Genomic DNA, 13,692 nt, shown 5'->3' with positions numbered 1-13,692 from the left:
TTGTTACTTCATTTGGTTATTAAAACCACTTTATTCATATTATTCATATTTTTTTTCTTTTATTTTACAATTTTTTAAATATATTATGCAAATTTATTATGCTAGCCTAGTATAATTTATATACACATAAAGCGATTTAAACAAACTGATTTAAACAAACCAATTTAAACAAACCGATTTAAACATAAATAAGCAATAAGCAAAACCATATACTAATGTTAATCATATTTATACATTATATATGAAAAATATTAGCCTACTTCATAACAATAGAAAATAATAAATGTACTATTAAATTTTGCAATTTAAAAAAGGGAAGAAATGAAGGGAATTTGTGTAAATACCCAAACTATCGAACGAATAAATGCCAAATGGCAGTATAAGGGAATAAGCACATGTGTGAAAATGTTATGGAATATGAAAGATTTAAAATATGAAAATATGTACAATACAAATTTAAAAACAAAACAATTTACAAACTTAATAAAAAAAAATGAATATAACACATATAAAAATCGAGGCTTTAATTATGGATACTACAATAATAATAATAACCATAATTATATGAGCATGAATAATAATGACAATAGTCCAAATAATATGGCTAGCTATGGAAATAATGCAACTAATTACCCAAATGGTAAATATGACTCTTCAAATAACTTTTATCAAGCAAAATATAATTCTAATATAAATAATAATGAAAATACAGACAATAATATAACATATCAATATTATAGTATATTTGGAAGTACAGCTATGTGCTTAATAAAACCCGTATTTCCAGATTGTATTGTTAATAAAAATAAATCAACTATATATGGTAAAGGGGGACTTCAATTTGTATTTATGAAAAGGCAAAATAATTGTAACCGATATGACAAAAATAATAAAATGAATATTTTTCTTAAAATTAATAATTTATCAAATATGTTATTTTTAACAAATATTGAAAATTTAACATCACCAATAACTATTAAAGGAAGTAATAATAATTATTTAATTATTGATAGACATCCAAATAAAAATGATCATATTGTTATAAAATATAAATATAATCCATCCAATATTACCGAAAATAATAATTTTAATGATATAAATAATATAGATATGGAAGTTACTGAAAATACTAATATAAATGAAGATCAAAAAAATAATTATGAAGAGTTACATGTTAGTTGCCCATTTTCAGAATTTTTATTTTTTCAAAAAGCTACTAATTTATTACTTCCCCAACTTATAGGCTGGGCAAAACATAATTAAATAAACAATTTTTTAAACATTCTTTTGTAACATTCTTTTTTTATATTCTTTTTTTATCATTCCTTTTTATCATTCCTTTTTATCATTCCTTTTTTAACATCCTTTTTTTATGATTTTATATTGTGTTTGTATACACACAATTATATGACGACAAATGTTGCCATTTATAACCATAGTTTTATCCCCAAAAAATTACTAATAAAAAAATAAAATTATTAATTTTTTTTATTTTTCAAGTTCTTTGTAATTTAAAACAAAAAATGTGTGCAACATTAATGCTACAAAAATTAAGCCAAAAAATATAATTTTTATAAAAGTGTGTGCAAATTATTAAGCTTTTATAATTCAATTTTATTTCGTTCGTTTTTATTCTTTAACACACAGTTTGTATAGCTAGCTAAAAAAAAAAAAAAATAAACAACAATGATAATGATAATGATAATGATAATAGTAATAATTCCACCATTCCTGTTTTACAATAAATTATGTTTTACAATAAATTATGTTCCATTATAACTAACTTCGACTTATTATGTCCTACTTGGGGTTATTTTTTTCTTTGTCTGAAATCATTTTCGCTTCTTGTCTACACATATGACGTAATTTTTCAACATTAACTTCATTTGATGGTAAAAACACATACCTCACTACTGACCCTCTTACAAAACATGATTTAATGGATAACTAAAAAAATGTAAACATAAATATAAATATAAATAATGAATAAATTTTGTGTAAATTGTTTTACTTATTATCATTACAAACATGGGAATACCCAAATTATTCATTAAATGTCTTATATTATTAAATTTTTAATTATTTAAAGTGAAATAAAATTATTAGCAAATATTATGTACGTGCATAAAATAAATAATATTCATTGTGATATATGAAAGTATATTTTTTATTTTATTTCGATTTTTTGGACCAAAATAAATGCAAAACTTACTAAATGTGGATATTTCTCCGGATTATTAACTGATATATTTGTTAATTTAATGTTTAGATATTGATCTACTGAATGTAATACCCCTGATATTTGTAAGTCATTTTTTAATTCGATGGTTATATGTTGATTTTTTTCAGCTAGTTGTTGAAAAAACGTAAAAAAAAGCTGCACAGTTAATAAAAAATATGTATATATAAATATAGAAATGAATAACACATTGAATATATTCATACATATATAAATAAAGATACACGTGTGTATATTATATGAAACTATTGTTTTCCCTTCTTACAACATTTAATATAATGCATAAAAGTTATAAGAAGGAAAATTATTGTAAGCACATATCATGCGTTTTTATAGATAGCTAAAAAATAATATTGGATTATCATTTTACCATTTTTTACTGGTTTTACGGAATTAATAATTTACTGATTTATAAAAGTAGAGAAAATATTACTAAAAAAAATAATAACTTAGTATAATACTTGTTTATAGAATTATTTATATATCTGTATTATTTAATAATTTATTTTTCGAATTCATTGATTTATCTTTTCTTTGGTTTATTTGTGTATCCTTCATCGCGGAACTATGAAATAATACCCATGTATTAAAACTTATGGTTATTCTTTAAAATTTGTTTAGTAATAATTTTTAAAAAAACAAAAAAAAATTAATAAATTTTACATTGCTAATGTTAAGTGTTCATATAATTTTATAAAATAAAGCGCCAAAAAAAAAATATTATATTATGTATGCAATATAATAGGGGAGTGATTATTGGTAATGGGTATATATACATACATATACATACATACATATACATACATAATATAGTTGGTTTTATTCAAAAAAGATTGTAAAAAAAATGCACAACAAAATTAAATAGATATACATATATACATGAGTATATAGAAAAGTACAAATAAATAATATTATATTACAAAATTTTGTAATTAATAAAAAACACCGCATAATTTATATAGAGATTCTTTTTTCGAAAAATCTGATAAATAATTTACTACTTGTAAAAACATAAATGTATATCAAAATCTTTACTTTTGTTTTATGAACAAATGAATATACATTGAAAATTATATATTTACACCTTTCCATATATTTGATTATATATATATATCATTTTAGCATTTATTCACATTAACATTTTAAAAGGAAATAATTATGTGCGATATAAATACACATATATTTATATACATATAATTTGGAAAATAATAAATTTTTAATATATTAAAAAAATGAAGGCAAATGAAAAGAGAACAAACAATAATATAGATAACAAAAATGAAGAGGAAGATACACAAATAATTGGAGACAAACTTAATGATATAAACCTAAAGTTAGAACCATATGGAAAAGGAGATTATCAATTATTGAGATATCTACCTGATGGTTCACTAGCTTTTGAAGAAGTACCAAATGAAGAAAATAAAAATAAACAACATTTACAACAATATGCACAAATATTTTGTTCAGAAATGGAAAAATATAAAATAGAAAATAGTAATGATTTAAATTTGAAAAATAATAGTGAATGGAATAAAGGAGAAGAATATAGAATATTAGTAGAAAATGAATTAAAAGAAATTATGATATTATTTGATATGATATTAGGCACATTAAATTATGATAAAGGAACAAAATATTTATCTTTAAATAAATGTAATTATTATAGAGACCCAAAAGAAAATAAACAAGATATATGTATTTCTGTTACTAACAGAATTGAGATATTAGAAAAATTAAAAAAAATTTGTGAAAATGAAAGGATACAATTAAATTCGATAAATGGAATAATTGCTCAAAAATATTATTTATTTTTTATCAATCAATTAATAAAACATTGGAGAATTTTATATACAAAATATTCTGAAATTGATTATATGCAGATAGATAATAATTTCCCATATTGTACTGAATTATCAGTTGAATTTTTTTTTTTACCATCTATTTTTTGGAAAATATCAACAAACCCTATATTTTTATTATGGCCTCCATATCCTTCATTTTCTCCTTTTAAATCTCAATACGCACACATTACCTTTTCAATTAAAAATGTGGGCGAACAGAACGAACATAATGGGGAGACTGTAAAAGGGGAAGAGAACGAAAATAATGGAGAGACTGTAAAAGGGGAAGAGAACGAACATAATGGGGAGAGTGTAAAAGGAGACCAAAATGGACGGGCATATTTAGAAAATAACTACATTTTTGAAAATATTACAAAAGACGAAATGAATATGTTCTATTTGTTGGATAACAAAAGTAATGTTTCAATTCAATTCGAAGGAATATCTGCACACTTAATCGAAAATAATTATCATATACAATTTTATTTACGTCCTTTAAATGTTAAATTAAAAGAGGAAAATAAATTAAAAAAAATTGTAAATATGACCCAAAATAATATTACCACAATACCTGAAAATATAATTTTCAAACAAGCTAAAAATGTTCATGAAAAATTAACAAAAGCTCAATGGGTATTAATTGATAAATCGATTTTTTGTATTTTAGCTGAACAAACAAATAATTTAAAAGATAAAAATAATGAAATTTTAATAAACCTTGATAATAATATAAAAGAAAATATTAACCGAAATATAAAAATACATTGTACACAAATAAATCATAAATCAATTGATTTTTTTATTAATAATATTGTTATTCCATCTTCAAAAAAAAAAAAAACGAAAGTAGATTTTTCTTTTTCTATTACATATGAAGCTAGCGATGTAAATGGTCAATGTGTATATACTAAAACATGTGAAAATAGTGATGACAATAATGATGATAATAATAATGATGGCAATAATAATGATGGCAATAATAATGATAAAACGATGGAACATTTAGATGAAGAAATATGCGAAGATGACGATATAGAAAAACAACAAATTTATGTAGAAGATATTGTTGATAATGAATTAATCCAAATTGTTTTAAATCTAGCTCTTTCCAAAATACGAGATTTATTTATTTGTGCATGGAAATATTTTTCTTTTCAAATGCCTTATTACTCTTCTGATATACATCCCATAATATATCAAAATGCATTTCCAAGTTCTCATTCAGACACACTACTCACGACATTTTTTTCATGGTTTATCACAGCGTTGGAAAAATATTTGAGAGTATATAGAAAGTGAAAAAAAAAGAAAAAAAAAAAGAAAAAAAAAAAGAAAAAAAAAAAGAAAAAAAAAAAAAAAAACAATTCCGTGTCATATTTTGATAAAACTGCCTCGTCAGTACCTGCACTCAATAACAACTTTTTAAACACACAATTAATATGCATAAATTCAGAATAAATTAGTCAAAAAAATTTCAAATATAATATGTTAGAGGATATATAGTTAGTTGCACACATTTTTGAAGGGTATAATATGCTTTACATTCTTACAATTTTTAATAAAAGCATGAAAAATACATCGATGTGTCAAAAATATTTATACTTTTGTTAACTATGATGTTACATTTTTTTTTAAGTTACACTATTATTCTCATATTTTAAAAATGCATGTTTTATTTTTTAAGTAATACAAAATTAGCTATCTCACCATTTTGTGTTTTTGTAAAATATTTTTTTTTGTCCCTTTTTTTATTTTTGAACATTTCCAAATGATAATATTAAATGCCTTTTAAAGAGTTTTAATTAGCAAGTTAAAAAAGACAATAAAAATAAAGAAAAATAAAGAAAAAAAAGAAAAAAAAAGAGAAATACAATAATTTGTGTATTAAAATGTAAACTTAAAAAGATAAAATTTATTTTATAAGACTATGTCATAAAAAATTCGGAAAATATTTTATTTCACACCATATTGTATGCACAATAATATTCATATATTTATGCCATATCCAAAATATATTTTTAACTTATAATAAAAAACAAAAAGAAAAAATCTATATCCAAAATATTTCCTTTATATTCTATATCTATGATTTGTTTAAAAAAATTTTAAAAGCATAGCAGTTAAATTGTCCTGAAATAAAAAAAAAAAAAATACATGGAGAAAATTATAAATGTATAAATAAAATAGTTTTATTATATTACTAAATTTAATGATAATGGAATATAATAAAAAAAAAAATATTTTGAATGAAATATATACCTGACTTCCATAAGCATATGCTGTTTTTATAATTTCACTACAAGCTTTATCTGGATCGTTTTGATATTTTTGTATAATTTGTGTAACATCCTTATAAAATAAAAAAACACAAAAATAGACTAAATTAATACAAGTTTATACAACTAGTTTAAAAATAAAAAAACACAAAAATAGACTAAATAATATAAGTTTATATAACTAGTTTAAAAATAATTTTTTTTTTTTTTCTTTTTTTTTTTTTTTTTTTTTTTTTTTTTTTTTTTTTTTTTTTTTTTTTTTTTTTTTTTTTTTCTACCTTATTTGATAGAGTATCCCATACACCATCACAAGCCATAACAACAAAATGATAATTTATCTCCTCAGAAGATAAATATAAATTACTATCTTTAAAATAATTTTCATCTATTTCATTATTATTTGTTAGACATGCACTATTCATTTTATTATTTTTATTTATACAACTATCATATATTTCTTTACATATAACATCAGGTATAGCTGATATAACATTATTATGTTTAAAGTCTTTATCTCCTATTGCTCTCGAAACTTATAAAAAAAAAATATACATATTTAAAATTTGTATTCAACATATATCTTAGTTTGACTTCAAATTGTTTTCATCAGCCAAATGTATGGCCACATATGTACACACACACATACAGTATTTTTCATTTTTTCCATTTTTTATTTATTTTTTTCATTTTTTATTTATTTTATTTTTCCATTTTTAGCGAACTAAATTATGTACCTGCTAAATAAACTTCATCCTTAAAAGATAACCTTTCGAGTAAACTTGGCTTTTCAGAATTATCCTAAAAATTTGTTGACCCAATATATAACAAACGTTAATGTGTATAAGAAAAAAATGTAAATAGAAATAAAACTATTTTAGAACATATTTACTTTCTGTATCATATGAAAAATTAAAAAAAATGGTTTAATAAACATGTTAACATTTATTTCAACATCTTTTTCTATACCTTCTTTATGTTCGCTTTTACTCTATACACATTTTGAAGACAAACAACGTCCCCTCCCATTTTTTTTATTCTCTCCTTTTCCTTTGGATCATTTGGCTTATGGTCATGCGAAAGAGCCTCTGATTTCTTTAGGTTAAAAAAAAAAAAAAAAAAAAAATCAGAAAAAAATCAGAAAAAAATCGGAAAAAAATCAGAAAAAAATCGGAAAAATTATATTGATAAAATCAAGATTTATCTTAACATTTTAAAATAAAAAAAATGAAAACTTGGAAAAACATTACCAATACATTGTTTATGTTGACAATTCCAAGAGCTCTACAATCACCCAGATTAACTATATACATTTTATTTTTGAAAACGATTAAAGAAATTATTGTACATCCATGATTTGAAAATTTTGATGATTTTAAAAATTGTTCATCTGTTTTCAAAAAAGCTAATTTTAAATATTCTATTATTTCATCATCTGACAATTCATCTAAATATTTTATATTTTCTTCATTATTATGTTTAGTATTATTTATTTCAGATTCATTTTTATTTATTCCTTTATTATTTTGTTCTTTTTCATAATTTTCTTCATTTTTTATGTTATTTTCAACTCCTTCACATTTATTAATTTGCTCAGAATTATCATTTTTATTATTAATATCTGAATCTATATTTTTTCCATTTTCTGTCACATTAACATTTATATTATCCTTAGATATTTTTATATTTTCCAAATTATTTTTATCATCACATTTTCTTTTTTTTACATTTTCATAATTTATTATATTATTATTATTATCATTATTATTAGAACGTTTGTTTTTATTTTTGTTGGAATTGTCTTCTTTATTAATATTGTTCAAATCTGAGATATCATCATTGTTATAACAATTTGGAATTGCATTATTTTTGTCAGTTTCGCCCTTTTCTTCCTTTTCGTCATTTTCGTCATTTTCTGGGCATGGACTCCCATTTTTGTTATTCACATGATCACTATTTGAAGTGTTTATATTTTTTTCAGTTTTTTTTTCAACTTTTTTTTCAATTTTTTTTTCAATTTTTTTTTCTTGAGGATTTATAGTTTGCTCGGAACTATTATCAATAGGGTCATCTTTATTTTGGTTTTTGAATTCGGGTTGTAAATTATTTACACTATTTACATTATCATTATTATTTACACTATTTACACTATTTACATTATCATTACTATTTACATTGTTTACACTATTTACATTATCATTATTATTTACACTATTTACACGATTTACATTACCATTTTTATTTTCTACATTTTGGTGATTATAAAAAAAATAAATAATATTTATTATAATATGTGTAAGACAATATTCACATGCTTTTATTCCTCTATGACCATCAAAAATTGAAAAAAAATAAAAAGGGTTTACTTTATAAAAAAATAAAGTTTTATAATCATTTGGGTTTATATATTTTGTTAAATCTGTAATTTCTATAAATCTATCTTCTTGTTTATTTCTTCTTCCTTGCATAGTTTTAGTATAACTAGTTAATTTTATTTTTGTTGGAGAATTATTAAAAAAAAAATATGAAATAAATTCGGTATTTTCAAATGTACATACATATAAAAAAAAATTTTGATCATTAAATAGGGTAAGATTATTATTTTTATCATAAAAATAATAACCCTTTAATAATGTATGATAATATAAATATGTTTTTCTATTAAATAGCCACTCATATGTATACATTTCCCATACCCCAACTGTTACCAAATAATTAATGATATTATTTATATTTTTATATCCTTTTATATCCTTAAACGTCTTTTTATTTTGTTTCCCCCCATCATTTTCCTCACAATTTGGTTTATCCTCATTCATAATATATGAAAATCTGTCTTAATCTGTTATTTATATATATATATATTGTGTGTATAATAATTATTTGCACACAATCTTGTTAATCATATCAATAAAAATACTTGGAAATTTGTAAAAAAATATATTTTTTACTTAATTTTTTACTTAAATTTTTACTTAAATTTTTACAAAAAAATTATAATTAATAATATATGTATATATATACCAACCCATTGATAAGTCTATATATGTAAAATATTTTTCTTTTCAATATTTATATTATATATGTATATCAATTTAATCAGAATATTACAAACACAACTGTATATGTGTATACTTAAATTTGTATTAAGGTATATATCTTTTATTTAGGTTAGAAAATAATCAAAAAAAAAAAATTCATCCCAATTTGAATTATTCTATTTTATATTTTTAAATCATTCCCCTAACAATTGTTTTTTATTTCCCACTTTTACTAATTTTACTATTATTATTTATATCCAAATAAATAAAATTAAAAAAAAAAAAAAATACAATAAAAAAATTAATATAGAAATATATAAAAAAAATAATACTATAAAATAAGAGAGTTTGTATATTTTTTTTTCCCGAAATAATTATATGTTCATATAATCACATAATTTAAACCCCCCCCTAAAATATATCATCATATATTTTATAAGACGCAATAAAATATGTCCAATTAAATAATTTATTTTATGTAACTATAATAAATTTATTATATTTTTTAATTCAATTTATTCAAACTTATTAATAATATATATAACACAACAATGAAACAAAAAAAAAAAAAAAAAAAAAAAAAAAAAAAAATCTTTAATATATAAATATGATTTTTCTCTATATCATTTTAAAAATAAGAGTCAAATAAAATTATTCATAAGTTAGTAAATATTCTATTTCATCCTTTATTAAAACCTACATATATCTATTTAAAGATTTTTTTCCAAAGTAAAATATAATAATGTGTAATATATATTTTTTTAATTTAAATTGTTAAGAAATTAAAAAAAAAAAAAAAAGCTAAGACTATACACAAATGATATACTATATGTGGATGTCGTAAAAAAAGAAAATTTTGAATTGTCATATTAATTTTTACTACTAAATGACAATTAAAAATATATATTTTTTTTCGCTTTTTTTGAAATAATAATTAAAATGTATAAAAAATTTTATTTCCCTTTAACACAAATTTAATTAATTGACAATTTTTGTCATAAATATCTACACATGTATATAATATATTTCAATATGTTAGGACTAAGAATAGTGATTTATTTATTTTTTTTTTTTAATACAATTTTTCTCTTATTTATTACTTATAATTAAAAATTTTTTTATTATTCACTGCAAAATTATGTTAATTAAAAAATAAATAAACATATGTACGTATAGGTTTGTATGCACACACAGTATCGATAAAATGTCATATTTAATATAACAAGCCCAGCCGTTGGCAAACTAATAATTATATAGACAATATATCCATATCTATCTATATGTATATATATATATATATACAAATTCCGACCAATTCATTGATTTAAATATTAACTTTTCACATATATGATACTGAAATAGTGCATTATCACAAATACGTAGATAATACATACAAGGAACAGCATAATAACAAAATAATATACACATGATAGTTCACACGATTTGTTCATAATATATATACATATACATGCATGTATGTGTGTGTGCAAATGTGCTTATTAATTATCATCTCCTTCAGCTTTTTCTTTTTGATTTCTTAATGTTTTTCTCTTAACTCGACCAGGTCTTGAACCACCAAATGGTGAAGCAGTTGCAAAATCGATATGTTTTTCAGAATCTATACGAACTAGAAATGATGGAATATCGACCATTTGTTTGCCAACTCGAATATGTCGTTGTCTTATTAATACTCTAGCATGATGTACAGATTTTGCTAAACCTAATTTGAATACTTTTGTTTGCAATCTTCTTTCTAATAATTTAGGTAATGTTAAACCTAAAACATAATCTAATTTTTCTTCATTTTCACCAAGTAATCCTTGACGTACCATTCTTCTTAATAATGCTTCACCTTGAAATATTCTTTTTGGGCTCTTTTCATCTAATGTTAATAAATATCTTGCTGCGGATCTGATTTTTGCTAATAAATATTGCACTCTGCAAAGTAATAAAAAGGGGAAACAAATTAAAATATTGTAGAAGCAAACCAAGGCAACATGCCAAAGCAACAAAACCAAAGCAACAAAGCCAAAGCAACAAACCAAAGCAACAAAGCCAAAGCAACAAACCAAAGCAACAAAGCCAAAGCAACAAAGCCAAAGCTATAACAACATAACATGCACCGAGCAGGTCGACATATACATATATATATATTGCCCATTTGGATATGCAAAATTATTACCTCCATATTTCTCTCTTGTTTTTTAAACCATATTCTCCAATTAATTTTAACTCTTGATCTAAACGTTCCTATAAATCGAAAAAAATAAAATCAAAAAAATTTTGAGTTTTAAAATATTAATAAAAATTGTATATTCTCAATTGGGAAATATAAACATATATTTTATTTTTTGTAATTTTATATCGTTAATGTGTTATAGATTTTATAAAAAGTTAATAATAAAATATGTGGGTATCAAAGGGGAACCCAACAATAATTAGGAAAGTATCTATACAACCACATAGTTAGATATATGAATATAATGAGGGTAATCTAAATGGGCAGAATATACCCATCCTCTTTCCCTTAGTCAATTCGTTCTTTATTTCGTATTTTGCCGTTCGTATTTTTCAGTTTTATTTCGGCTATTTTAGCTATTCAGCTATTCAGATATTCAACTGTTTCAACTATTTCAGTTTTATTTTTTTCCCATTTTTTTTCATTTTTTTTCATTTTTTTTGTTTACCTTTTCAAAGGGACGTTTTGGATTCCTTGCAGTTTTTGAATAGTTTCTATAGCTTTTTGGCATTTTTATTTAATTTCTTAAAATCGTTTAAATATTTTTTAAAATTTTAAATATAAAAAAATATGCTTTTTAAACAGTTATTTTTTCCCTATTTTATTATTATTATTATTATTATTTTTTTTTTTTTTTTTTTTTTTTTAAATATTGTATATAAATTATTAATGATTTTTTTTGAATATTTCTTGTTGAAAATTGGAATGTAATATATGTTCCTTTTTTTTTTGTGCTTAAAACATATAGCATATAATTTTATGATATTCAAGTGCTAACATAGAATGTATTTTACATATTATATAATATCTATAATAAAAATTGTATTATGTATATATGCATGTATATAATATCAACATTTGAAATATCTTAATCATAAAAAACATAAGTTTTTTTATTATAGCGGGAAAAATGGTGCCATATATTTTTATAATAATTAGTTTCAAAAACAAGAAAAAAGTTTAATTATTTTTATGCATATATATATATATATATAAAGAGGAAAAGCTAGGAAAAAATATTATAGAGGAATAACCATAATATTACATACATGTTTTATATGCATTATATCCTTTGATATCAAAAATGTAATATATATATTATTATATATATTTATGTATATGCGTAATAATATGCCCGTTAGGTGAAAAAATTAATCCAGGGGGGGAGGGCCATATCCTATAAAGCCATAGTGCGTAACTCAAGTAGCAAATGGAAATAAATAGTATATACAAAATAAATACCAAATAAATATACAAAATAAGCACAGACAATTGCCCTAACAAAACCGGGTTTATTATTATAGTATATTTTATTATTTTATAAATATAGCTGGAAAATACAAATTTGTTAATTATTTGTGAAAAAAAAAATAAACAAAAAAAATAAACAAAAAAATAAACAAAAAAATAAACAAAAAAATAAACAAAAAATAAACAAAAAATATACAAAAAAAATGTTATAGCTTGCTTATTTTCTTATTTTTTTTTAAATAAATATTTTTCTGAAATGGAGCAAATTTTGCCTCCCTTTTGCTCACTCTAAGCATATGTTGTGTAATTCGCTATAATTCCTTTCTTGCTGTATGACATAAAAAAAATGTGAGAAAAATATAAGGTATATTATATACATATAAAATAAAGGCTAAATAAATATTTATATATTTATTTTTATTTTAATCTATTATTATTTTTGTTAAACCAAATGTTCATTCAATTGTATTCACCCCTTAAGCCTTTTGTATATGACTAAATTGAGTAATATAATTTTAAAAAGGAAAAAAAATACTATGAATTATAAATGATATGAATATATAAATTAAGATATGGAATGCTCACATAAATAATTCTTTAGAATATATTTGCTAATTTTATAAAATAAAAAAATAAAAAATCATTAAGCTTCCTAAAATTAGCTAATTGTTGATGAATGATAATAAACAAAATTGTGAAAAGAAAAATGATCTTAAATAAATAAATAAGCAACATATTTATAATACATATTTGAAACTATATTTTAGACAAAAATAAATAAAACGAAAAAAAAAAGAGAATGTTG

The 13,692-nt window shown here is 21.1% G+C and overlaps 5 protein-coding genes across 5 annotated transcripts; 2 read left to right on the top strand and 3 right to left on the bottom strand.

Moving 5' to 3' along the window:
• Window positions 1–321: 321 nt before the first annotated feature.
• PY17X_1238600 (single-stranded DNA-binding protein, putative) lies at window positions 322–1,263 on the top strand (the record flags this gene model as incomplete). Its single annotated transcript, XM_719703.2, has 1 exon — window positions 322–1,263. One exon carries the CDS (start codon window positions 322–324, stop codon window positions 1,261–1,263), a length of 942 nt encoding a protein of 313 aa, XP_724796.2.
• A 537-nt stretch (window positions 1,264–1,800) lies between these two features.
• Window positions 1,801–2,612, bottom strand: PY17X_1238500 (U6 snRNA-associated Sm-like protein LSm2, putative; the record flags this gene model as incomplete). The annotated part of the gene is made up of 3 exons (XM_022956869.1): window positions 1,801–1,947; window positions 2,213–2,377; window positions 2,610–2,612. The coding sequence occupies 3 exons, from the start codon at window positions 2,610–2,612 to the stop codon at window positions 1,801–1,803; spliced, it is 315 nt and encodes a 104-aa protein (XP_022812706.1).
• An 859-nt stretch (window positions 2,613–3,471) lies between these two features.
• PY17X_1238400 (mediator of RNA polymerase II transcription subunit 17, putative) lies at window positions 3,472–5,382 on the top strand (the record flags this gene model as incomplete). Its single annotated transcript, XM_022956868.1, has 1 exon — window positions 3,472–5,382. One exon carries the CDS (start codon window positions 3,472–3,474, stop codon window positions 5,380–5,382), a length of 1,911 nt encoding a protein of 636 aa, XP_022812705.1.
• A 795-nt stretch (window positions 5,383–6,177) lies between these two features.
• Window positions 6,178–9,175, bottom strand: PY17X_1238300 (protein phosphatase PPM9, putative; the record flags this gene model as incomplete). The annotated part of the gene is made up of 6 exons (XM_022956867.1): window positions 6,178–6,213; window positions 6,343–6,432; window positions 6,638–6,891; window positions 7,094–7,157; window positions 7,326–7,451; window positions 7,607–9,175. 6 exons carry the CDS (start codon window positions 9,173–9,175, stop codon window positions 6,178–6,180), a joined length of 2,139 nt encoding a protein of 712 aa, XP_022812704.1.
• Window positions 9,176–10,896: 1,721 nt separating this feature from the next.
• Window positions 10,897–12,147, bottom strand: PY17X_1238200 (40S ribosomal protein S9, putative; the record flags this gene model as incomplete). Its single annotated transcript, XM_022956866.1, has 3 exons — window positions 10,897–11,335; window positions 11,580–11,647; window positions 12,085–12,147. The coding sequence occupies 3 exons, from the start codon at window positions 12,145–12,147 to the stop codon at window positions 10,897–10,899; spliced, it is 570 nt and encodes a 189-aa protein (XP_022812703.1).
• Between the last annotated feature and the right edge of the window lie 1,545 nt (window positions 12,148–13,692).

Source organism: Plasmodium yoelii (genome assembly GCF_900002385.2).
Source record: "Plasmodium yoelii strain 17X genome assembly, chromosome: 12".
Taxonomy (NCBI): Eukaryota; Apicomplexa; class Aconoidasida; order Haemosporida; family Plasmodiidae; genus Plasmodium; species Plasmodium yoelii.
This window is presented reverse-complemented; position numbering and strand designations above follow the sequence as displayed.